This window comes from Xyrauchen texanus, chromosome 48, assembly GCF_025860055.1.
Source record: "Xyrauchen texanus isolate HMW12.3.18 chromosome 48, RBS_HiC_50CHRs, whole genome shotgun sequence".
NCBI classification, from domain to species: domain Eukaryota; kingdom Metazoa; phylum Chordata; class Actinopteri; order Cypriniformes; family Catostomidae; genus Xyrauchen; species Xyrauchen texanus.
In genome coordinates, this window is record NC_068323.1 from 24,117,080 (window position 1) to 24,144,204 (window position 27,125).

A 27,125-nucleotide genomic window follows, 5' to 3' on the forward strand; every position below is an offset into this window, starting at 1 on the left:
TTTACGCTGTCGGTAAATCACTGTTTAAATTTTTAGCCATTTGTTGTGAAGTCCCACCATTAGAGAGCTCGAATGATCATCATATAGAGAAGCCAGGATTCCAAGCGGGACAAAAATACATGAATTGATCCCAGTGTCCAATAGGCAATCAAATGGATATTCCAATGCAAATAAAGCTGACCAGTTGGGTCCTGGAAGTAAAAATCCCATTCCTGATTTTACATGAGCTCCCGTGAGCTCAGAGGACCTTCCGTGAGCTCAGAGGATGTTAATCGATGGTTTATTCTTCTGTTGAAACCATCAGTCCTCGTTAGACTATTACAACTTGATTGTTTTTTTAATAATATTTAATAGTGGGATTTCTGGTGAAGACATACACATGATCCTGAAGAGAAATAATCCACAAATCAGCAAATCATGTTGAACAAAGTGCACCAAAAGAGCCCTGCAGCGACCGCCCATGATGCACTGTTAATGATGCAATCGAGTCTGCATTCTTACACTCTCAAACCACTTATATATTTGAATATATCTGATTATTTAGCAATACATTTTTAAATATATTGTTTCTATACTTATAATCAACAACTTAGTCAATGGTATTATATTTTTCCATCGATTATATGAAATCCCTAGGGAAGAAATTAATGGGAAAAATACTTCCGGAACCAAGACACCTGAAAGGTGGGCAGACACTGTTGCACTTTGTAGCCCTCATGAAGCTCCCATAAACTCCCAGCGATCTTTTACACCATTGACTTGAATGGTACAGGTAACTGCCATAGACCCCTAATAGCTGCTTTTCCAATATTGGAACAGTGCAATACAGGGCCATAAACTGGTCCGCTGGGGTCAGTAGCCTCGAACCTCGAGCCGCGAGACCAAAATTGCTCTGCATTCCCACCATCTGGCCAGAAGCCCTGCAGCGTTGACCTAAAACCCACCTTTAATATGCCACCCTGGTGCAAACATCACACACCCCGCCTATTTCACAAGCCAAAACAAACACACATGTTATCTATTTATCTAGAATATCAAGTTTACACTGTATGGAAATGTTAGCTAGATAGCAAGATCATTTAATGTTGACAACTCACCGATTTTAACTGCAATGGTGTCCCGTGTGGTCTCTCCACTAACAGCACACATGCCATGATGTCGAACCATGGAAACTTTCTTCCTTTGGACACCGCTTTGTCCATTGTGCAGCTTAACATTGTCTTGCTTTGACATTGGCCATGCCTCAATCCCCAGTTGGCCTTCTTTGGCCCATGGATAATCGGCGGGCCAAAGGCCATTGGCGTTGGCCCCGAATAAGCCCAGAGGAGGCATGATTAAGCCCACAGTGGCCCATTAAGTGACAGCCTGGGACACTTGGCAACTTGCCTTGGCACACACTAGCACGCCCTCCTTTGGCACGACAGTGGAAGCACAGCTTCAATAGCACTCTATATGTGCCGTGTGTCAACTGTCATATTAATGTAAAAAAGAAAAAAAAAAGCGGATTGCGTTACTTGGACGAACAACACACCCATCCAAAAGTCATTTTCATGATGCTGGTGGTTGCTAGGGTGTTCTTGGTGGTTTAGGATGTTATCGTGTTTGCTTGGGTGCTCCGGGTGGTTACTACGGGATTATTGGTGGTTACAAGGTTGTTATCTTTAATTACAAGGGTGTACTGTGTGGTTGCTAGGGTGTTCTGGGTGGTTGCTAGGGTATTCTGAGTGGTTGTTAAAGTGTTTTCCAGGTGGATGCTTGCTGGCCCAAGTCTAAAGAGCCCACTTCCAAGTCTATGATATTCTGGTTTCTGGATATGGCTTGAGTCCCTCCTTCAATTGAAGTCAGTGGGATTTCTTTGAAATATTTTTTCATCTACCAGGAAAATCATACACACAATCAATTAGAAAAGTAACAGAGCACTCATCAATAACCCACATTATTTGAGGCATCATTCAGGTCTGTAGCACAAACAAGTTTCACATTGAAGTTTAAATCCTTTTTTTTGTTTTGGGGGGTAGTTCAATTCACAAATGTTTGGTAGATATATCTGCATATCTCTAACTCTGCAGTTATTTACTCCTTGACATGTTAACTAAGGTTAGCAGTTGACCTCTATGGATGCTGTGCAATGATATATACAGTAATGAACAGGTGTTCCACATCATATCTGTTGCCAGTTTTGGGCGGAATTGAAATCAAGTAATAATTGCAAATTACATAACAAAAAGTGCAATCAGTAATTTAATCTCATAGATTAAATTTTGGGGTAATAAAATCTGATTACTCACTTTCAACCTAATTCTAATTTATGTCACATGCATTTGTGTAGGATAATTATTTTAAAATAAAAGTTCAAAGAGGAAGAAAATGTATTCCATTCTTTATTACTAACAAAAAGCTTCTCATGGCATTTAAAAAAAGTGCTTTAAACATTACATGAATGGAACTTATAGAAGCTTACAGTGAACTGGTCTTACTGATCTTGCTACTTGTGTATTATTTGCCTTTGTATCAGGTTTCAGCATCCAACCAATAAAGGAACTAAAGCATGGTTTGAAATATTAGTTCTAGTAACAGTCGAATGACACTGGGCAGTATAATTTAACTGAACCTACTGTGTTGCTTTTGGCCATGTAGACATGATGTTAGCAACGTAAGGTTCTTCGTACACTTTGTTGAGAAAATGGTTGGTTTGTGAGTGAAAAGGTCTGTGATTAACAATATTTTAATGGACTTCAACTTAAATTACTCACAGTCATACAGCATCTAAACAGTTTAATTTGCTTGACGAATGATGTGTAATTCATCAGACGAAAGTTGTAGTCCTTGTAGTCCTATTGAATTTACCAGGAATACAAGATGTGCATCAAGCCAGCAGCCATATCACCATGTAGCTCAAGACTCATTGCCCACTGAAGCTAAGTAGGGTTGAGCCTGGTCAGTACCTGGATGGGAGACCTCCTGAGGAAAACTAAGGTTGCTGCTGCAACAGGTATTAGGGAGGCCAGCAGGGAGTGCATTTTTTCCTTGCTGAACAAAACAATGCACAAAATAAGTTGAGAAGATTGTAAAGAATGCTAACAAAGTTGATTAATATAATAACTTACCAAGACAGAGGACTCCGGCGATTCTGTTTGTCTCGAGCGTGACTGACTGAATTCAATGCCCTGGTTAGCTGGTTGGTTGGTGTCAAAGCAACCATTGCTCTGTCCACTGCCACTTTTGCTTAGGTCCTTCTTATGGTCTCTACTCTTTAATAACCCCCCCCCGGTTAATCATCAGATTGAAGCCAGCATGCATCATTCCTTGCCATATCTCCACGTAGTAAACCATTTTTCCCTCTTTGCAATCTTTTTATTTTATCTTGAATCTCCGCAGAAGACCATATCGCAAGTACAATGCTTGTTTCCTCAACACTGTTGATGTCTGACATTTTTGTGGATATTGTTGTTTAGCTTAGCACTTTACCCAGGAAACCGATTACATCAGGGGGTGTAGGGCAACATAATGTATCGTTACCAGGTAGAGACCTTCAAGCATTTGGGGCTGGTGCAAAAACAGTATTTCCGCCCAGAACAGCCTTTTCTGCAGTGGAAACGCGCAGAACAGCTCGAGAATTTTCACCGGCCCAGGAACCCGCCCCCGAACCATGTCGGTGAAAAAGGGCTAATTCAGAATCGGTTCTATTAAAACATTTATCAAAATAGACTTTTGATTAATGGTCGTTAACAGTCCTTGAACGTGTATTCTTCTGATGAGTTGAATGAAGTTCTGTTCAACACCACTATTGAATCAGCAGCCTGAAACACACAGTGCGACCAGTGTAGTCCAATTTCTAAGCAAATCAATCGTGCAATTTTGTAAGAATCCGGTCTGTTAAAATCTGAAATGATCTCAACATTTGGTTGCTGAGGGCAGTAAATCAATACGAATTGCATTTTTTTTTTTATTTTAGATGTTTATTTCTCAAAAATACTAAAAGACTTATTAATGGAAACGAGGAACTGAAATTGTTTAGAGGAATCGTTAAATATCTTTTTGTTCCCAATCCATTATTGATCTAATGTGTTTATAATTTGAGTGGTGCTCAATCACTTTTCCCCCTCAAAGGTAATGTGAAAAAATGTATTACAAATATAGACTCTTGGATTTAGAATATTGATACAGAATCATTAGGTATGATGTTGAGATTTATAATATGAAATATAGATTTTTCATGTAAATGTCTTAATTCAATTTTACTACAAGTAAACCAACAGGCATAATTAAAATGTCTTACTTTGATCCTTTTTCATAACTGTGACCCATCTTAGTTGTTCTTACATGGTTACTCATTACAAGAAGATTAGAAGAGCAAGGTTTAACTTACAGTAAATTATTTTCATTGACTTTCATAATATAGTAGATATGAACAACTGACCAATGGCATGAATGTGTTCTGTAATTTCATCAGACTGCTGAATTAAAGAACATTATTCATTATTCAAAATAGACTTTTATCCCTCTTGCGATTGGTCATTGTTGGAGGTAATGCATTATTACAGTTGTTTGGTTAGCTATTATTGGACAGAACTGATAATTACAGCTATTGCCTTGTTGTTGATCTAGAGCGGGTATGGACTGATCTTAGATTAAATTATTTTTACTGTTATTTTTGACTGTCTACGAGAGGCTGAATAAGGGGGTATAATAGCAGTACTATAAGGCCGACAATCTCAGGAAAGACTTGCTGCTAAGCTTTACAGCCTGATTATTTAGACCAGATGTCAGAGCTTAAAGTGGCTATTTTTGGGTAAAGCTCCAATTAAGTGTTTGACAGAAAGTACTCTCTCGTTTCAGCGGCACTCATTTCGTTTTTAGTACACAATAATGCTGGAAAAGCAGTGTATTGGTGAACTGGTCAAGCTGTTGACAGGCTCAAAAACTTCAACTCTTACCACAGACTTTAGATGTCCACAGCTTTACACCTTATCTCCACAGGCTTCCTGAGCTCAAGCAGAGCATGTCCACCATGGTGTACCCTCATGGTGAGAGACTAGAGAAGCTTACACAGGAGGAGATCATCTCCAGCACTAAACTTGTCATTCAGGGTCTGGAAGCTCTGAAGAGTGAGCACAACTCCATCTTGCAAAGTCTGGTGGAAACCATTCAGTGTTTGAAGAAGGATGAGGAGGCCAGCTCAGTTCATGAAAAGTCCAACCTCCTCCGCAAGTCTGTGGAGATGATTGAGCTGGGGCTGGGCGAGGCACAGGTGAGTTTAAAGTAGAAATAGGCCGATAATCAGTTTGAACAATACTTTTACAGATATTCACACTTTTCTACTTAATCTTTTATTATCTACGTGTCTACTGATAAATGGCACCATTTGATAGGTCTGTAAAGAATAGAACCCAGGGGCCTGGATAGCTCAGCGAGTATTGATGCTGACTACACCCCTGTAGTTGCGAGTTCGAATCCAGGGTGTGCTGAGTGACTCCAGCCAGGTCTCCTAAGCAACCAAATTGGCCCAGTTGCTAGGGAGGGTAGAGTCATGTGGGGTAACTTTCTCATTGTCGTGATTAGTGGTTCTCGCTCTCAATGGGGTGTGTGGTGAGTTGTGTGTGGATCGCGGAGAGTAGCATGAGCCTCCACATGCTGCGAGTCTCTGTGGTGTCATGCACAATGAGCAACATGATAAGATGCGCGGATTGACGGTCTCAGAAGCGGAGGCAACTGAGACTTGTCCTCTGCCACCCAGATTGAGGTGAGTAACCACGCTACCACGAGGACCTACTAAGCAGTGGGAGTATTGGGGAGAAAAGGAGATAAAAAGAAAAAAGAATAGCACCCAACAACACCATTACAAAATGTGTGTTCAACAGGAAGCTTGTCGGTCTGACCGAAATTGTTACTGATATTCACACTTTTTAACTTAATCTCTTTATTATAGTGTCTAATGATATAATAAATGCCACCATTTGATGGGTCTTTAAAAAAGAGCACCCAACAACACTATTTGAACATGTGCATTCAGCAGGAAATATATCGTTCAGAGCTGCGTTTTCCAACAGCATCGTAAGCCTAAGTAGATCATCGAAACTACTGGCGCCAATGGACTCTACGATCGACTAAAGCTTGCAAAGATTTTAGGAAATGCAGCCCTGGAAAATATAAGCCCAGGTCTACAGATAAAAATGACACAATTTGGTTGGGTCTGTAAGAAAAGCCCCCAACAACGTTATTTCAACACATGCATTCAACAGGATGAGTCAGTCTAGCAAATATATTTGACCGATATTCACACTTTTGTGTTTAATCTCTTTAATGTAGGGTCCCCCGATAAATGACACCATTTGGTTGGTCTGGAAAGAATAGCACGAAACAACTTGTTCAAGTTACTTATTTAATGTGCTGTTTGCATAAATTACTATTTGCAATAATGTACATTCAAACTAACAGGGCAATATTTTGAAAGCTCTGCAGAGCCACAGTGTTTGAACCTACTATTGGCTTACTTACAATTGATTGCATATTTATCTGGGATAAGAGAAAGTATTTAAACATTGATAAAATGACACACATCATATTTAATACTGATAATGTGTTTAACATATGTTGATTCAGGTGATGATGGCTCTGTCCAACCACCTGAATGCGGTGGAGTCTGAGAAACAGAAGTTGCGTGCTCAGGTACGACGGCTGTGTCAGGAGAACCAGTGGCTGCGAGATGAGCTGGCAAATACGCAGCAGAAACTGCAGAAGAGTGAGCAGAACGTCGCACAGCTGGAAGAGGAGAAGAAACATCTGGAGTTCATGAACCAGCTTAAGAAATATGACGATGGCGTCTCGCCAGTGGTGAGTCCCGTATGTTAGGGTTGCGCAGTATAGTGGTACAATAAAAGATAATGAGAAACCAAATATTTTGAATGGTTCGATACCTTAATTAGTTCATTAGTTGCACCTGCCTTCCTGGTTACTGGTTATATCTTCAGTCCTGTACCTCTCATGTTCAGTCCTGTGCCAGATCGTTTAGTGTGTGTTACCCTGTTAGTTGGTTCCATTACTTTCCGTCTGTCAATTTTCTTATTTGTTTTGTTTACAGAGTTTTCGGTTCTTCATCATGAGTTTTTCAGTTGTAATGCCTCTCTGTGTTTGGGTCCATTCCTCAAAATTTGTGACAGATGATTGTGATTGGCTGGATGGAGATGTTATAGAGGAGACTTTGCTGAACTTTACTTTGTGATGAATTATTTTTATATTCCCTGGCTGACAGAATTTGCTCTCTTTTGGCTCAGACCATTTTTCATGAAGGGCTGTTTTTACGTACAGTAGTTATTTCCTGAATGACTGGAGCCATTAACATTTAAAGACTGAAATTAACATGGTTTTCAACTGCTGTGAAATATTAATTATTATTATTAAAAAACTATACAAAATGTAATTATGGAAATATTCTTTCGTTTTGATTTAGGAAGAAAAAAATGGAGAAACTCCAAAAGATTCTCTGGATGATCTGTTTCCCAATGATGAAGACTACCAGGGTAATTCTTCATCTTAATTCAGTTGATATTAACTCTTAATTTTCATTTTTATGTAAGTGAAAAGAGCAAGGTTCACGTGGTCATGGAAAACTGAAAATATCAGGACATTTTAAAAGTGTGTATTACAGAACTTGTGAAAGTCATAGAATTAATAAAATTTCAAAAGTCTTTTCAAAATTTGGATAGTGAATATTTATTTTTCGAGTTTTTAACAGCTCTAAAATATTTTATGATCTATCTATTGCTCATGTGTTGAGTAAAACATTTTGCAAGTCATAGCGATGTCAGATATTCTCAGTGAGTCGTTATTTACAGTCCTTTTCAATTCATTAGTCGAAACAGACAAATCAGTCTAAATGATTCGTTTGCAAATTGGTCAAAAAGGGTGGGAGCCTTTGAAAGAGGTACAGTTGAAGTCAGAAGTTTACATACAGCTTAGCCAAATACATTTAAACTTTCACAATTCCTGACATTTAATCATAGAAAACATTCCCTGTCTTAGATCAGTTAGGATCACTACTTTATTTTAAGAATGAGAAATGTCAGAATATTAGTAGAGAATGATTTATTTCAGCTTTTATCTCTTTCATCACATTCCAGTGGTTCAGAAGTTTACATACACTTTGTTAGTATTTGGTAGCATTGCCTTTAAATTGTTTAACTTGGGTCAAAATTTTCGGTACCCTTCTCACAATAAAATTGCTGGAATTTTGGCTCGTTCCTCTAGACAGAACTGGTGTAAGTGAGTCAGGTTTGCTCAATCAGCAATCAGCATTGCTCGCACATGCTTTTTCAGTTCTGCCCACAAATCAGATTGCGGTCAGGACTTTGAGATGGCCACTCCAATACCTTGACTTTGTTGTGCTTAAGCCATTTTGCCACAGCTTTGGAGTTATGTTTGGGGTCATTGTCCATTTGAAAGTCCCATTTGCGACCAAGCTTTAACTTCCTGGCTGATGTCTTGAGATGTTGCTTCAATATATCCACATCATTTTCCTTCCTCATGTTTGCCATCTATTTTGTGAAATGCACCAGTCTCTCCTGCAGCAAAGCACCCCCACAACATGATGCTGCCACCCCCATGCTTCATGGTTGGGATGGTGTTCTTCTGCTTGCAAGCATCACACTTTTTCACAAAAAAAACTGGTGCGCGCTTACTAAGTTTACTACGGTAACCTGAAGGAAGAACGGACAGATGCACGTTTTGCACATTCTTTCATTGATTTTGGCAGTGAATCTTCACACAATGACAAAATATGATGCATTATATTTTGATTATGCAACATTTTGTACATTTTGTTACAGATTATTTTATAACAGCCTATAAATATGAAAAGACGATAAACTGGGACAACAAGACACAATGCAGCAGCCAAAAACATTTGTCAGACATGTTATTATATATACAGTTATGTACATGTCATTGCCCCTCGAGTACTCCAGTAGAAATGACCAAAATGCCCATCCCTAGTTTACATGCTGGTATTTGATACATAATATTTTCTTCAACACTTTTTGCAAAATGTGGAGCACGTTTTGAAAATGGTTTAGTTATTTTCTAGCAATAAACATAAAACCCCTGAAATTATGTACATCATTTATATATATCATATTTAATATATAAAGCAAAAATATATCAAATTAAAAAAAAACTATTAAAATAAACTGTTGTCCATCCCTCAGTAGGGACTAAGGTTGAACACAAAATGTGGGACATTTCTAATATTACATTTTTGGTTTTAAAATTAGTTACTAATTACAAATTGTAATCCAGTACATTTGGTGTGAAACTACTTTTCATGCCAGGTTCATTTGATGTTAGAAAATATTCTAATAGCTTTAATGCTTTATAAAAATGTATGTGATACCAAAGTGTACCCTATTTTTTTAATCTGACTCCATTAGATACACCATGCTATCCATGTTTTCCACCCTTACAATGTTTCTGTGTCGCCTCCTTCAGGCCCGCACCAGCACAACAGCGCTGCAGTTGCGGCCGCTCAGCAGGGCGGGTACGAGATCCCCGCCCGCCTGCGAACGCTCCACAACCTGGTGATCCAGTATGCGTCTCAGGGCCGCTACGAGGTGGCCGTGCCGCTGTGCAAACAGGCACTGGAGGATCTGGAGAAAACCTCCGGACACGACCATCCGGATGTAGCTACCATGCTCAACATCCTGGCCCTGGTCTACAGGTGTGTGTCTGTGAAAAAGCACTGTCTGTGTTTGCATATGTGTACTCGGCAGAAAGCTCTGCAGGTTTCAACTTAATTGGAACGGCCATCATTTGCAAAATCTTACACATCTTCTGTCCTTTTTGTGTTTATTTCTGAAATATTTTGGCAAATTTGACAATGCTTTTAGCTACCAATTACAGTGTAGTACTGTCGGCTACATTGAACACATTTTATCATGGTTAATTACATTTTACATGATTGTGCCGTTTCCCAGAAAATCTGCACAGAACTGATCTGTCTGAGCCTGGTCATCAAATGTACTTTAGGACTGTAGATTTAATGCTGTAACATATATGGAACATTCCCGTAGCGGCCACTAGAGGTCGCTAGGAAGTTTGGGACTTTAAGTTTAAAATGTTGTTTTGTGTTCTTGTCTTTTTTTTTTTTTTTTCTGGTTCCCTCCCTGATTGTTTTCCAGCTGTGTCTCGTTCACCTTGTTAGTCTTTGTGTATATAATGCCTATAATTACTTTGAGTTCATATTAAAAAAGCAGCAATTAGAACCTCATTTCTACACTTGTTACAGATGATTTAATGCAAAGGTAATAATTGTACAAAAATTATTTATAAAAAATAAATAATCATGCCCCCTGACTGAGCATACATTTCCTATTAAGGAATTTTCCCACCATCGGAGCAATTCTAGCTTGAATAAATTTTTTGCCAATGTTTTTGCGAGTAGCAGTCAGCACAGGGCAGTCAGCGCAACTGTGCAGACTTATGCCTCCTATACACTGCATGACATTCAAAGACGTCGGATTGTGGTACCGTTCATATTACACAACTGTCTGTCATGTCATGGAAGTCGTAAGGTTTTCAAAACTTTTCACTATTGACGAATCTCCAATTCGGACTCCAAATTACGTTTCACAACAGATTTAACGCGATAATTGGTACAAGATACGAAAACAAAAGCATGATCATATTTTATGCATTTCAGAATATGATGTGTATATTTTTAATCATATAGTTTATTGGTTACAATAAGAAAAAGTACCTCCAACTGAAAAATCGACCTATTTGCTGACCTGACTGTGCAAGAGAATTGTCAATTTCTCTCCAACTCTTCTCTTTCTCCACCCGGTTGTGCTACAGTTCAGATGAAACGTCAAATAGTCACTGGTGCTCCTGCCAATGTTCCACTAATCTTTCCTTCATTTCTTCAGTCCAGTGAGACTCTTGATACAGCAGTCATGCTAGTTGATGTTCTGTTGCAGGTGCATCAGGACTCCTCCCACTGAAACTTCCCGTGCCCCGTTTCTTGCTCTCTCATTGGCTGTAGGTCAACGCTGCAGTTGAATTCAGTCAAAACATATTTCACGTTGCACGATTTGGAATCGCAGACACGTCCAGATATTTAACATCCTAAATATCTCGCTGACGTTGGTGATGAGCTAGTGTGGGCTTCAGTTGAGACTTTGTAGGAAACTTCTACGATAGTAACACAATTCCTTAAATTTGTTTTTATTTTATGTTTATTGAAATTTTGGTTAAAATCACTACATTTGTTCATTACAATTGATTTTGAAGCATTGCGTTCTTCTAAATATATTCAGCAAGGAAACTATGTTAAAGGTGCTATATGTAAAAATGTTCATGTAATATTCGCCCTTTTTTTGCCAATATGTGAATGGCTTGTAACACAACTTAAAGAATGAGCCCTTCCCAGACTTCCTAGGTAGCCTGTAGACTCATTTTTATGTGAAGGGAGCGAGTCGCTTTTGCCAGGAAAATTCAAAGGATGTGATGTTTATGCGTGCTCCCGAGAGCTTTGCCTCAGACAGTAATAGCTTCTCTTCCACTATTCAACAGTGACAACAAAATACAACACTAGGTAACATTATCTTAGAGATGGAATCTAGCAAACGTCCGGCTCCCACCGACTCCTACACAAACACAGAGTAAGCCAAAAAAAAACAAAAAACATTTATCTACTGAATCCCGTCTGGTTCAGCATCTTTGTACGTTACGTCATTGTTTTGATCGATGCTCACTCGCATCCCTATGGAGTGTGTGCACGAGCATGAGCAACAGCTGGCTGCAGTTCACTTAACAGCCACAGGTGTCATTAATAACAAAGGTTTCTGAACCTTACATACTGCACCTTTAAGCACCCTGTCGGCCATTTTGTAAAGCTGTTCAGTAGCTGTGTCCTAAATGACACACTATGCACTTAATGTACTTAATGCCCTCAGCCATGTAATTTATGAATTTCCAAAGTGTAGTATCATCCCAACTGGATCACATAACTTATTTTACTACATGGAATCGTTCGCCGTTTAACAGCGGACGGGAGTTACATTTCAAACCCAAGAATTCTGTTGCCGCTAGCTTTAGCATGCTATTCACCCTCAGTTCAACACTTATATCTCAATAATATATATATATGCACACAGCATTGTATGATGGTAAAGTGTTTAACTCACTTTTGTAAGGTGCTGTCTTCACAGAAGTTTCGCTAGTCATATTCTCCATTATTTACAATTGTTTTGCCAGATCACCATTGCTGCCAGTAACTCCGCCCCTTCAGCTAAGTACGGCAAGTTGCGAGCTCTGAGTGCATGAAGTGTCCAACTTTCCACACTCTGATTTGATATTTGAAAAAGTGCATCATACGGGTACTCATAGTACACTTCTTTTTGTTGCATTTTCAGTGTAAACATACTACTCGCACTACTTACACTTCAAAATGACGTAAAATAGTGTGCGGTTTGGGACGCATCTAATGTCTTTTCCCGCAATGCAAATTAGACTGTCTTCCTAATGAAGTGAGCTTGTTTTATGCAACAGACTTTCTATAGCGTCTTTAGCTAGTCAGACACATTTTTAAACAAAGTTTGTTGATGCAACCAGCCCTGTTTATGCCACAAGACACTGACATGTGTGTTGATTCAAGGAGTGGAAAACAAATTCTCTGTCATTTGATGTGGAATAATTGCATGTTTAATCTAAGAGAGTATAGCATATTACATGGAGATTGTTGCGGGAGACCCACTAAAATTACCCAGACTGAAATAAGACTTTTGCGATGTTCCTTTCTTTCAGGGACCAGAATAAATACAAGGAAGCGGCTCATCTCCTTAATGATGCCCTGGCAATCAGAGAAAAGACCCTGGGCCATGATCACCCAGCTGTAAGTAACACAAAACCACTCTTGTCTGCTTTCCTTTAGAAACATGATAAACCTCTGGAGAGTAAGGCTGGTCGACATATTGATATATCTGTGATGATTTTACTGGCAACATAAAATAACCTTCTTATTTGACCATTAAAGGGATAGTTCACCCAAAAATGTTTATTCTCTCATCATTTACTCACCATCATGACATCTCATATTTGTGTGACTTTCATTCTTCTGCAGAACACAACGATTTTTAGAGGAACGTTTTACTTCTGTAGGTCCATACAATGCAAGTGAATGATGATCAGACCTTTGAAGGTCCAAAAACCACATGAAGGAAACATAAAAGTAATCCATCTGACTCCAGCGTTTAAATCTATATCTTCTGAAGTGATATGATAGGTGTGGGTGAGAAACAAAACAATATTTAATTCCTTTTTTGCTAGAAATGTTTCTCCCTTCCCAGTAGGGGGCAATATGCACGAAGAATGCAAATCACAAAAAACACAAGAAGAAGAAAGTGAAAGTTAAAGTGGAGATAGTCTAAGCAGGGAGGAGAATATATAGTAGAAAAAAAGGACTTAAATATGGATCTGTTCCTCACCCACACCTATCATATTGCTTCTGAAGATATTGATTAAACCAGTCTTATGTCTTATGGAGTCTTATGGATTACTTTTATGTTTCCTTTGTGATTTTTGGAGTTACAAAGGTCTGATCACCATTCACGTGCATTGTATGGACCAACAGGGCTGAGATATTTTTCTAAAAATCTTCATTTGTGTTCTGTAGAAGAATGTCATACTCATCTGGGATGGCATGAGGGTGAGTAAATGATGAGAGAGTTTTCCTTTTTGGGTGAACTATCCCTTTAAGATGATCAGTGCACAGTCCGTGAACGTGTTGTTTGATTCTCATGAGACTACAGTCCACATGAGCACAGCATTTCTCTGGTTACTCTTCTGTCTGCAGTGCACTATAATTATACACATCCATATTTCCTGAATTATGCAGGTGGCAGCCACCCTCAACAACCTGGCAGTGCTGTATGGAAAAAGAGGAAAATACAAAGAAGCAGAACCGCTGTGTAAGAGAGCACTGGAGATCAGAGAGACGGTACTGGATCATAAAAACTCACCCTAAAATAAACATTTGCAAGCTACATTATATTCAGCATATTGGCTTCTATTAGTTAATGGGTAGTTGAGCAAAGGACACAGACATTTAACATTTTTGTATATATTTATTTGTGTGGGGGATCTGTGTATCTCAGCGAGTATTGGCGCTGACTACCACCCCTGGAGTCATGAGTTTGAATCCAGGGTGTGCTGAGTGACTCCTGTCAGGTCTCCTAAGCAACCAAATTGGACTGGTTGCTAGGGAAGACAGAGTCACATGGGGTAATCTCCTCGTGGTCACTATAAAGTGGTTCTCGCTCTTGGTGGGACGCGTGGTGAGTTGTGTGTGGATGCTGCGGAGAATAGTGTGAAGCCTCCACACGCACTAGGTCCAAATTGGGGAGAAAAAGTCAATATAAATAAATATATATTTATATATATATATATATATATATATGTGTGTATGTAAGTATGTTTTAGATTTTGTAACTAGGCACAACTTTTACTCTCCTAAAAATTTTGTATTTTTTGGGCACTCTCTCTATCTTTTATGTCTTTTGCGTGGTTTATTATCATGCAGGAACACGCTGACACAGTGATTGATGTATGTTATCATGATATCAGAGACCCTCCCCTCCAAATCCGATCACAAGTGGTCACCGAAGATGCATTTAAATGACCAGGTGTAAACCGCGATGTGTCTCACCTGACCACATGTGATCGGATCGCCCAAGACGTATCTTAATACCAGGTGGAAACGGAGTCTCAGTTATTAAAATACAATTTTAAAATGCTGTTAAAAGTAGTTTTAGATGAAGTTTAGCCAGTGTTGGATGCAATCTGATTACAAAGCCATGTTCTTCCATATACAGTTACTAATTAGAGCTCTAATTGTTTTCAGCAGGGGGCAGTAAATTAAACTCCAGCTGTACAGAGAACAAACAGCACACAAGCTTGCGCGACACTAATGACAGCACAAGATGAAGACGTGCTCTTGCTTTTGAACTTAATAACCATCACTTCACTTAATAACTTCTCACCTGTCTTGCCCTCAATGCTCAGGTCTTGGGGCGGGAGCATCCAGATGTGGCAAAGCAGCTGAATAATCTGGCGCTGCTGTGTCAGAATCAGGGGAAGTACGAGGAGGTGGAGTATTATTACTGCAGAGCTCTAGATATCTATGAGAAAAGACTCGGACCAGACGACCCCAACGTCGCAAAGACCAAGAACAACCTGGTGAATTTATATTCAATAAATTATTTTGGGAATGATATTCAGGGGTATTATTTAGCTTTATGAGGACATGTACCATAAAACACAGCGTGTCATCCATTTATGTCAAGTACTTCAATTGAAATACTTAATTGAAATAGTTACTACAGTCTATATAGAATATCATATAATACATCAAATGTTTTTTTTATTTGTATTTGTCTTCCTGCAGGCGTCGTGCTATCTGAAACAGGGCAAATACAAGGAAGCAGAGATCCTGTACAAAGAGATCTTGACACGAGCCCATGAGAAAGAGTTTGGATCTGTTGATGGTACGATCGTTTCTTGATTATGCCACTTTACAGTTAGCTGACAGACTGCATGCGGCATTTTTACAAAACATTTTTTTTCTCACTCTGCGATGTTGCAAAACCGAACTATTGTGACCTCACCAGCCGATCCCTAACCTTAGATATGATGACCTCCTCTGCACACCTGACCTCTGGTTCACAACCAAACAGTGTCGGCCATGGAGCAAACATAGACATCAACAATAAAATCACAAGCAGTAAAACATCTTTTAAGTAACAATGAAAATATAGGATTAATTCTCAATTACAAGAAAATACTAAATGTTACGGTAACACTAATAAGGTTGTATTCGATAACATTAGTTAATGCATTACATATCATGAATTAACAATGATTTCATTTTTTTATAGCATTTATTAAAATTGGTTGATGTTAATTTATAAAACTATGGTTCATTGTTATTTATACAACTTTTAATGTAAATAATTTATTAGTAAATTTAGAAATTAACATTAACGAAGATTAATAAATGCTATACAGGTATTATTCATTGTTCGTTCATGTTCACTATTGCATTAAAGGATGTTAAGATTAAACATATACAACTTTAAATATAAAAAATACATAAATATATGACAAGATTTACCTTAACCAAGATTAATTAATGCTGTTAAGGTATTGTTCATTGTTCAGTCATGTTAACTGATGTTAACATATAACAAACTTATTTTATTTTATATATATTCACACACACACACACATAAATATATATAAACACACGCATATATATATATATATATATATATATATATATATATATATATATATATATATATATATATATAGTATATGTAGAAATGAACATTACCCAAAATGATAAATGTAAAGGAATTGTTTATTCTTTGTTTAGATAACTATTGCATTAACGGATGTTAACATTCAACAAATACAACCTTTAATGTAGAAATGTATTAGTATATGTAGAAATTAACCAAACATTAACCAATATTAATAAATGCTGTAAAAGTATTGTTCATTATTCATTCATGTTAACTTTTGCGGAAACTGATGTCAACAAATACATTCTTATTGTAAAGTGTTAATGTTACAATTATTGATCTAGCCATATACAGTATGTATATACGTTTTATGTACTTCTGCTTTGAAGATGACACATGTTGTCTTTCAAATATGGATACAGAATGAGGATAGTGAGCTGCTTGTATGTGGCAAGCAGGATGAATGTGAATGCAGATGAACACATGAACAGATGGTTTGTATCTGTGCTTTTTTTATTTGTTCTATAACTCTCACTGTTTTATTTTACACCTCAAAAGATTCTGTTATTTTAATATGTTACCCGTCATTTGTGGTTTCATTTCCTTTTCTACATCAAATATGTTGCCATATTATCATTTTTTTCTTTTTTTTCAAAATTTATATATCTCTTTGGATCAGACTGATTTTTTATGATTTAAATAATGATTTTGTAAATTATTTTTGCACAATTCATTTCAATAAATCAACATGAGATTGATTGTTTTTCCTCTTTATTTTTGTTTTATTATTTTTATTATTTGTACTATATTCACTCCAAAATCTAATCTGTATGATACTAGCATGATGCATACTTACAAATGTACTTTAACATTTAATGAAATAATTTTTTCTATTACAGTAATAAAATGAGATTTTCCTGCATGATAGTTTACATTATAGAGTACTGACACTTGGTGGTGGTGGAGGGTGTTAATTGTCATATGTTGGAAATAATGACTTTTCTTTCTGTAGAAGTATAATTTATTTATTTGTTCCTTTTGAAATGAAATATGACTCAAGACGGGTTCTTTTTGTGAGATTCACCCTTTCATGCTGCCTTTATTTTGTGAGCTTATGAACATGATGTACATTGATTTACAACAAAAATTATAAAAATTTGACAAAAGTGAATCAAAATAGTTTCATATTGGCAATCCCATAGTTACTAGTCATAGGTCCTGGGTAGCTCAGTGGTCAAGACGCTGACGTGAATACCACCACTGGAGTTCACGAGTAGGAATCCAGGGCATGCTGAGTGACTCCTCTTAGGTCTCCTAAGCAACCAAATTGGCCCGGTTCTTAGGGAGAGTAGAGACACATAGGGTAATCTCTTCATGATCGCTATTATGTGCCCTGCTCTCGGTGGGGCATGTAGTGAGTCGTGCGTGGATGCCACGGTGGATGGCATGGGCCTCCACAGCCTATGTCTCCGTGGTAACGCGCTCAATGAGCCACGTGATAAGATGCGCGGGTTGACGGTCTCAGACGCGGTGACCAGATTCATCCTCCTCCACTCGGAATGAGTCACTATGCCACCATGAGGACTTGTGAGAGAAAATTGGGAATTGGACATTCCAAATTGGAGAGAAACTAAAAACATTTTTTTAAAACATACTTAAACAAAATGTCAAAGATTCAGATTTGATGTTTAAAAGAGATCACTACCAAAACAAGCAGAACTGTGTTTCTAAATGACTTTAGTGCTGATTCATTCATCAGTAAATCAAGACAAGTCTAAACAGAAGTGTGTGTGTGTGTGTGTGTGTGTCTACAGCCGAGAATAAACCCATCTGGATGCACGCTGAAGAGAGAGAAGAGAGCAAAGTAGGTTTGTCACTGTGTGTGTGTGTGTGTTTTTGAAAATGGAAAAAAAAAATGTTTTGTGAGGGTTAGGGGATAGTCTGGATACTGTTGTAACCTCCATTCCCCGAGGGAAGGAACGAGATGTTGTGTCGAAGGAAGTGACACAAGGGGTCTTCTCGGATGCCGAATCGTACCTCTGAACCTGAGAAAAGGCCAATGTCAAGTTGACAGACAGAATTTGCATGCCCCGCCCCGGACATACGGGTATAAAGGGAAGCGGGGCAGCGAATGCCAGTCAGGATATTGCACTGAGGAGCCGAACATTAAGCACGGCCATTTATGGTGCTAGGTCTAGTGCTGTGGCAGGAGGGACACAACGTCTCGTGACACAAGGGGTCCATATAAAAACGCCACGCACTGACCGTGTTACGTGACTGTCGAAACAGTTGCAAAGCAGGCTAACACCCCCTCAAAGAGTTTTGCATACCACCTTAGGTTTTCCCGCCCCCCTGGGGGGGAAAAAGGTGTTCCATGCTAGCATGGGAGCAAGCCCAGCAGCCGCGGCCTTCTCTCTCACAATGTCTCTCACATAGGACGTAAAGCGGCTGTGGCCCAACATAAGTCGGGGAAGGCGGTCGTTCCCCGGAGGGAGTAGGAGAGCCTGTCAGAGGCGGCAGGTGCTCTGAGACTAGGGTGCTGAGAGAAGACTCGAAGCACTTGTCCTGCTCCGCTCACCCGGCAGGTGGCGGCTTAGAGACTGAGGAAGAGGCCTATGGAGGCGTCTTCAGAACTGACAGGCGCTGAAGCGAGACCAGAGGTAACTGTCCGGTCCGCGAATGTCCTATTCTTTCAGGAGGGGAAGACCCTGTGGAGGCCACACCCTGCCCAGTCCAGGGGGAGGAGATGTGTGGCAAATACACCACGAGGGTTGTGAAGCCAGACGTGGGATATGGCACGGTGGTAGGTCCAGCCTAGTGAAGGGGGGAACTCTACAAGCACGGGGCCGAGGCAGCGGGCTGCCTGAGGGAAATGCGGGTCCGCCGAGAGGGGACCGTACCGTGAAAAATACATCACGGGGAGTTAGCCTGAAGAGGGAACAATGCCTGTGGAGCCCGACCCCAGTACAGAGCAACGAAAGGGCTGGGTCTGCCTCCTCCCACAGCAGCGCTTTTAGGTTCACAACCTGGTCCCTGAAAGGGGTCGTAGGAATCTTGGGCACATAGCCCGGTCGGGGTCTCAGGATAACATGAGAAAGTGCCGGGCCGAACTCCAGGCAGGTGTCGCTGACAGAATGCTTGCAGGTCTCCAACCCTTTTGATTGAGGCTAACGCGATCAGGAGGGCCGTCTTCAAGGAGAGGGCCTTGAGCTCGACTGATTCAAGCGGCTCAAACAGGGGTCTCTGAAGGCCCGAGAGGACCACTGAGAGATCCCAAGAGGGGAACAGGCTAGGCCGGGGAGGATTCAGTCTCTGGGCGTCTTTCAGGAACCTTATAATCAAGTCGTGCTTACCAAGGAATCTACTGTGTCGTGGTGGGCTGCGATAGCAGCTACATACACCTTCAAGGTGGAGGGGGACAGCCTCCCCTCCATCCTCTCCTGCAGGAATAGAAGCACTGACCGAACTGCGCATCTCTGTGGGTCTTTGGCTCGGGAAGAGCACCAGTTCGCGAACAATCGCCACTTCAGGGCATAAAGTTGTCTGGTTGAGGGAGCTCTGGCTTGGTTGATCGTGTCTACGACAGTAGGTGGTAGATCCACTAGATCTTCCGCATCCCGTCCAGGGGCCAGACGTGAAGGTTCCAGAGATCTGGGTGCGGATGCCAGAGGGTGCCCCGTCCCTGAGAAAGAAGGTCCTACCTCATGGGAATTTTCCAGGGAGGGCCTGTCGCGAGGTGCATGAGATCCGCGAACCAGGTGCGGGTGGGCCAGTAGGGGGCCACCAAGATGACCTGTTCCTCGTCCTCCTCTGATCTTGCACAGCACCGATGCAAGAAGGCTCACTGGAGGAAATGCGTACTTGCGCAGCCCTGGGGCCAGCTGTGTGCCATCGCGTCTGTCCCGAGGGGGGCTCCCGTCAGGGAATACCAGAGCGGGCAGTGGGAGTTGTCTTTGGAGGCAAAGAGGTCTACCTGTGCCTTGCCGAATCGGTCCCAAATGAGCTGGACCACCTGGGGGTGGAGCCTCCACTCTCCGCTGGGCGAAACCTGCCGCAACAGCGCGTCCGCCGTTGACAGGGATGTGAGTGGCGAGCAGCGACTTGAGTCGCGGCTGACTGCAAAGGATGAGAGCGCACTCCACCTTGGTGATTTATGTACGCTACTGTTGCGGTGCTGTCTGAACGGATCAGAACGTGCTTGCCTCAGATTAGTGGAAGAAACCTCCATAGGGCAAGAATTACAGCCAACAATTCTAGGCAATTGATGTGCCAACGCTTCCGGCATCCCGGTGCCCCAACCCGGTCGAGAGGCGTCTGTGGTTACCACGACACTTCTGGACACCTGCTGCAGGGTGACTCTGGCCCGCAGAAAACAGAGGTCTGTCCAAAGGTTGAAAGTCTGACGGCAGGAGGGGGTGATTATCACACAATGCCAGCCGGGTCGTTCTCAATCCCGCATGCAAATTCTGTCTGCCAACTTGACATTGGCCTTTTCTCAGGTTCAGAGGTATGATTCTGCGTCCGAGAAGACCCCTTGTGTCACTTCCTTCCACACAACGTCGAGAGAGTGACAGAAGGGGAACTATAGTTTGTGCAGTATAAAATAATTATGTCTATGGAGAGTCCAACATGCATGTTGTGTGTGTGTGAGAGAGAGAGAAACAGTCATGTGACCTGTAGATGCCTATTTTAGAGGCTAATAGATGTTTTTACAGCAAACTCAATTTCTTCTGTGGTCATTAATGCAAACTGTCTGAATAATTGACAGCAGAGAGTATTTTGTCCCCTGGTGTTCTCTCTTCACTGTCACTATCTGTCTGTCTGTCTCACACTCTCTCAGGCAAAGATGTCTGAGGGCAATCATTATGGAGAATATGGCGGCTGGTATAAAGCCTGCAAGGTGAACAGGTGAGAAAAAAAACCTGAGCGTTATTACTGTCTTTATTATGCAAAAGAAAATATATATATCATAAGAAATACCCACCAATTATTTATTTCACCATAGTCTCAAAGTTAACATTACTACTTTTTGCAAACCAATTTTACATGGGGATTACTATGTTTTGCCGCAGTTTCCTGTAGAAATGTACAACAACTGTTGTTGATTTTATTCACAAAAATGACAGGTACAACGGCTGATGATGATTTTATAAACACTTATTTTTCACACTATTACTCACACACTGCTATGCTGTGATATCGAAACACTTTTACTATAACGCATCATTTAATAAAGGATACATTTTAACGCTTGTATTACAGACTCACCTACATTTACACACTTATTCCAGTGTGATTAGCTTCCGCAGTAGCTCACCTGATGGAGTGATGGAGTTTGGACTTGGCAGACCACAATTCGAGACCAGTCACGCAAACAAGCTGACACGTGAGACGAAAGTGTCATAGAGGCGGCAAGAGATGATGTGGTTGCTTCAGAAACTTTGCTTTTAATTTCTGGTTTTGTTTTTGGACACTATCGGTTGGGTTTAGGAGTTGGTTAAGGGCAAAGATGTCTGTTTCGCTTCTACCTCTCGTTTGATTTTTGGACACTATTGGTTAGGATTAGGTTAAAGGTTAAGGTTAGGGAGAAACGTTTAATCATTAAAACCTCCATCTAATATTCATCTTAAAAACCTTGTCTGATTATGACAGCATTTCACTCGCTTTTGGTGCCCCCTCTGGATATTTCAATGGGAAACTGCAACCAAACGTGTAATAAGGTCCTTAATTTCATTTTGCAATTGTAGGTGTGATTGTGATTTGGTCTTTCCCTCATGGATCTATTGAACTGTTTTTATAGTTTTAAGACATTCTTATATTATCTGTTGATTCTTGTGTCATAAAAATGGAAAGCGGCTCTGATGCAGTATTTCATTTATGCAGAAAAGAAACCCAAAACCTAAGCTTTCCTTAAATGTAAACACTATTCTTTGCTGCCTTGCAAGGACTGGTATTGCCTCCAGGAAATGCAAATTTAGTGTGAATGTGAAATCCGTTGGATTCTGACTCGTATCAGAGTGAATCTGTATGTGTGTGTTTATACAGTCCCACAGTAAACAGCACACTGAAGAATCTGGCCGCTCTGTACCGTAAGCAGGGGAAACTGGAGGCAGCCGAGACTCTAGAGGAGTGTGCCATGAGATCTCGCAGACAGGTCTGATAACATCTATAACTGTCATACACAGCACTTTCCACAAGTAGGGTACAAAATAGGGCCTGAAACTCTTGTACATTTTTGGTTGTTTTTCACCAAATGGTCAGTAAATAGAGCTGCTTAACCTTCAGAAAATGTTGATCATCAAGATCTGCAGCTCAAACTTAATATTATACAAGGGGTTTTATTTTACGATCATTACCAAATGACGTTACCAAAATATGAGTCTGTCTAAATACAGTTTTAAACCCTGATTTCTGTGATATTCTGTGCAATAAATATCAACATGAAAATGTAATATCTAAAATGTATTTTAAAAATCGAATTACTTTTTATATGAAATAGTATAAATGATAATATAATAAATGATAATAATTATAACAATAAATAAAAAAATTTAATTTGATGTATATTAAACTAGCTAATTATCATGATAGATTATTTTTGTTAATAATAAATATATTTTATATATATATATATAGTGGTGGCCAAAAATATTTGAAATATTCACAAAAATATATCCTCTAATGGATATCAACAATTGCAAACACAACACAATTTTATTAAAAACGAATAATTTTGTCAAATATATGTGTGGCACAATTATTGTCACCCTTTTATTCAATACTTATATAACCATCATACACTGATTTATGTATGTAAAAAATATTACACTTGTGTCAGGGAGGGTCAATGGACCCCCAGAGAGATGGAGAAAGGCGGAGGAGCACTGCATCCTTGTCCAGTGTGAAGTACGACTGCGGCAGCGACACCAGAGATGAAGGCAGTGTGGAGTGGAATGGGGTGAGTCGATCTCCAAACTATCACACTGAAACTACACATTACCTGCACAGAACACACATCACAATACCAATAACTGCATCATAAGCCTAAAGTCAGCATAAAATCAGATTTGACCCAGTTTACTTTCTTAATACACACAACACCCTTGCAGCTCCAGTGAGAACACTCAAAACCAGTAAATGCTGGGAAAGCTGGCAGAAAGGTTTGTAAATCTTACTTATAAATGTATTATTTGAAAAAAGCTGAATAAATTCACAGATTATCCTTTTTTTTTTTTACATAAACTATACGATTATCAGCATTTAGACTGCAGCTAACTGCAGCAGTGGCGGCTGCTGGTCTTTCAAAGAGGGGAAGCTCATTTTTGGCCTACATTATAAACTTATTTACCCTATTTTTTGCACTAAATCAATCTTAGGTGCTGATCTGCCCTGCTGTTTAATTCTAATTTTTTCCTCGTAAGGAAGACTTTCAAATGGCTTCGCCAAAATCAGGTCGACAATATTAGCACCGTCTGCCATCGTGCGCAGTTTCACCCGTACGACGCTAGCCTAGCCTACTGTATGAATGAATGAACGAACGAACGAGCGAACGAGCGAACGCTCTAAAACAAAATATATTAAACTTGGTAAAACTGAAACAAGGAATGTGGTGTATAATTGTGTGAAATTTATTATGCAAATTGACTAGCAATTTCAGCCAAACAAATATAAAGAAATAGGTTGCAGCAGTTTGTCTTTCGACTACACTTGAGAAATCCGATGGACTGAGTAATAGCTTCAGTGACTTCTATAGTACAGATTCGCTGTCAATCAAAAGGAGATGCAGTCTTTCGACAGATCCTCCAATCATCACGCGGAAGCCCGAAGTCCGGGCCAGCCCACTCCTCATTCACCCCCAGAGACGCTGAGCGTCTGTGGGCGGGACATAATCGCAGCATTTATCCAATGACCGTCTATTTTCGGAGCACTGAAAAAAACTGTTCATAGCAGCCCCATTGAAGTCGATGGACGCTCGGCTTCAACAGGGAAATGCACTGACACTACGGGAATGTATGAGAAGTAAATCGAGTCAGCCGACCTGCTATATGTAATGTAGCTGATTCTGAACGAACTCGTCTTCGAGATGAACGTGTTCTAACGCATTTTTAGTCAATAAATTGTTTACACAATAGTACATATTTGACCATTTATTTTTTGACATTATAGGGGAAGCTGAGCTTCCCTTGCAGTCTTAAAGAAATCCCCACTGAACTGCAGCCATGGGTGAAGTAATGATGCTGTGTTTGCTGTTTGTGAGAGTCACAGAATGAAAAACAGACAGAGAGAGAGCGAGAGAGAGAGAGACAGAGAGAGAGAGAGAGAGAGAGAGAGAGAGAGAGAGAGGGGCTGTGGTAGTCAGTGTTGCATTGCAGCCTGTTCAGTTGGCCAAAAGGGTCATAGTGCTACTGTTGATGTCATATCCTGAGTAACATTAGTGGTATCTGATTCAACAGCAGCAGTCCCACAAAAAAACTCCATCACTGACACACTAAAAACATCAGTGCAGTGCTATAATTAGCAATGACTGCAAAGCTCTTCAGTCAACCTGTTATTACTTCTTAACCGTGTGATTTAAACATCTGTCTCATTATGCAGATTGGCCCATACAATGTGGTAAAACATGACATCACCAAACAGATTCAGATTGCCATGTTTTAAGCTAAAATCTCTATTCCATTTCACTCCATGTTGTTGTTTTTTTGCATACTGATGCAACATCATTGCTATAGCAATGCACATAGGGACACACAAATCGGATCTGATCAGCTGTGATACACAGTGCGGACAGTCAATCATGAAGATTGGATTCTGATCTGATGCACAAAAATCTGATTTGGACTGACCGTCTGAACATAGCATAAGTGATCAGACTTATGGTTTCCCTATCAACACCGGACACAAGTGTTGTGTCACATAAAAAGCAAATCGCTTGCTTTATAATCAATGATGCTGTCTACACTGGATGCTGACATGATGCAAAGAGAATGCAGCCACTTTATTATGTTGTCAGTCTGAAATTAAATGATTTTACTTTTGACTCTTTTTGCCATTCATTTTACTCGTTATATTTATTTAAAGGGCACCTATTATGGCATTTAAAATGTTCCTAATATTGTTTTGGGAGTCCCCAACAACAGTTTTACATGCATGCAATGACAAAAAACACTTTTGTTGTCTTATAATATGCATTTATGTTTACCTGATTTGCTCACCGACTCCCAAATGATTCGTTCAACGACTCATTTTTCCAAACCCCTCCTTTGCGTGACGCTAATCTGCGGTGATTGGTCAGATGACCCAGTCAGTTGTGATTGGTATACTCTGTGCAGAGATTGTCGGAAACGGAACGCCCATCACCGCTTTGTAGTAAAACAATCAAAATCAGAGAAGGAATTTGAGTTGATTTATGTTAGCGATCATAGCCCAAAGTTCGGTGGTAAACACCCAATCAGTTATTGTTTGCGTTAGCCCAACGCATAAACATATTGGTAAAGCACTGCATTACTACAAGTTATTGCTCTATTCTTTATGACAACTCCAATAACATCGACAAACATTTCACATATTTCCAAAAAAACTGACATTGGAGACCTAGAAGCTGCGCTGAGCGTAACGTACACAACACACACAAATACTTATTAAGCATGCTAAAAAACACATAAAAGCAACAATTATTAATAATACTTACAGGTTGTGATTCGGAGGAGGAGGAAGCTGATCCAAATAAACTTGGTACTGAACCTTCCTTCAGTATCAACCGGCTCACGAATCCACACTTGAAAGCATTCATATTCGTAAAGCAATCATCATTAAAATGATGCAAACACAGCACAAGGTTCGGGCTATACTTGTGTGATATAGTTGTAAATATAAACTCTAGCCACTGATTCTTCACATGCTCGTCCCTGGGCAGTGAAAAAAAGGTCGCTTTTGATATGCACTTCAGAACACAGCGTCTTGTTGTCGACATGATGTTTTCAAGTTTTCCCTGGTGTCTGCGCGCGCAATGAGTGGGCGCGGCCAATTTGATAACTTTTCGTCTTGACGTCACAACGAAAAGGAAAATGACTCACTGGAAATACGATTCATTAAATTGACTCAGAGTCGACTCCTACTTTTGAGAGAAAATAACTTTCGGTGAACTTTCATATATAAAACTTTGCAGGATGTTTTTGTTCACTTAAATCTATGTTACACACTACATGAAAGGTCAATTTTCAAAATTCCATAATAGGTGCCCTTTAAATAACTCTGTTCATAATCAAATATATATGCAGTATTAGCAACAATATCATAGAATAGAATAGACAGACAGCTTGTAGAAGCAAATGCTCTAAAAAGATGAGGTGCACAGAAAATCAGCTGTAGGGCTAAGCACATGTGCCTTGTCAGATATAGAACAGGACACAGTGCAAAGATTGCATCAAGTGTAGATGGCATCTTTCAAATTAACCTCACCAATCATCCATCCAACCATAATCTGTCTGTCTGTCCTTCCATCTGTTTGTCCATCCATCATCTGTCTGTCCTTCCATCTGTCCATCCATCCATCATCTGTCCTTCGTTCCATCCATCCATCCTCTTTCTGTACATCTGTCTGTCTCTATCTGTCTGTCTCTATCTGTTTGTCTCTATTTGTTTGTCCATCCATCCATCCTTTTTCTGTCTGTCTGTCCATCCATCTGTTTGTCTGTCTCTCCATCCCTCTGTCTGTCTATCCGTCTGTCCATTTATCTATCCATCCATCTATCGTCTCTCTGTCTGTCCATCCATCTTCTGTCTGTTTGTCCGTCCGTCCTCTGTCTGTCTGTCTGTCTGTCCGTCCATCCA

At 40.0% G+C, this 27,125-nt stretch overlaps 1 protein-coding gene across 2 annotated transcripts in view; it reads left to right on the top strand.

Annotated features, from left to right (window-relative positions):
- Nucleotides 1–27,125, top strand: part of LOC127639842 (kinesin light chain 1-like) — a 37,951-nt gene that overhangs the window by 1,030 nt on the left and 9,796 nt on the right. For both annotated transcript variants that reach the window (XM_052122124.1, XM_052122125.1), the window contains exons 2-13: nt 4,981–5,251; nt 6,604–6,834; nt 7,451–7,520; nt 9,484–9,712; nt 12,799–12,886; nt 13,889–13,990; nt 15,055–15,228; nt 15,437–15,536; nt 18,110–18,159; nt 21,136–21,203; nt 22,341–22,449; nt 23,134–23,253. In XM_052122124.1, coding sequence (XP_051978084.1) covers nt 5,003–5,251; nt 6,604–6,834; nt 7,451–7,520; nt 9,484–9,712; nt 12,799–12,886; nt 13,889–13,990; nt 15,055–15,228; nt 15,437–15,536; nt 18,110–18,159; nt 21,136–21,203; nt 22,341–22,449; nt 23,134–23,253 — 1,590 coding nt within the window. In that variant the 5' untranslated portion in view covers nt 4,981–5,002. The remainder of the gene's footprint in view (nt 1–4,980; nt 5,252–6,603; nt 6,835–7,450; nt 7,521–9,483; nt 9,713–12,798; nt 12,887–13,888; nt 13,991–15,054; nt 15,229–15,436; nt 15,537–18,109; nt 18,160–21,135; nt 21,204–22,340; nt 22,450–23,133; nt 23,254–27,125) is intronic.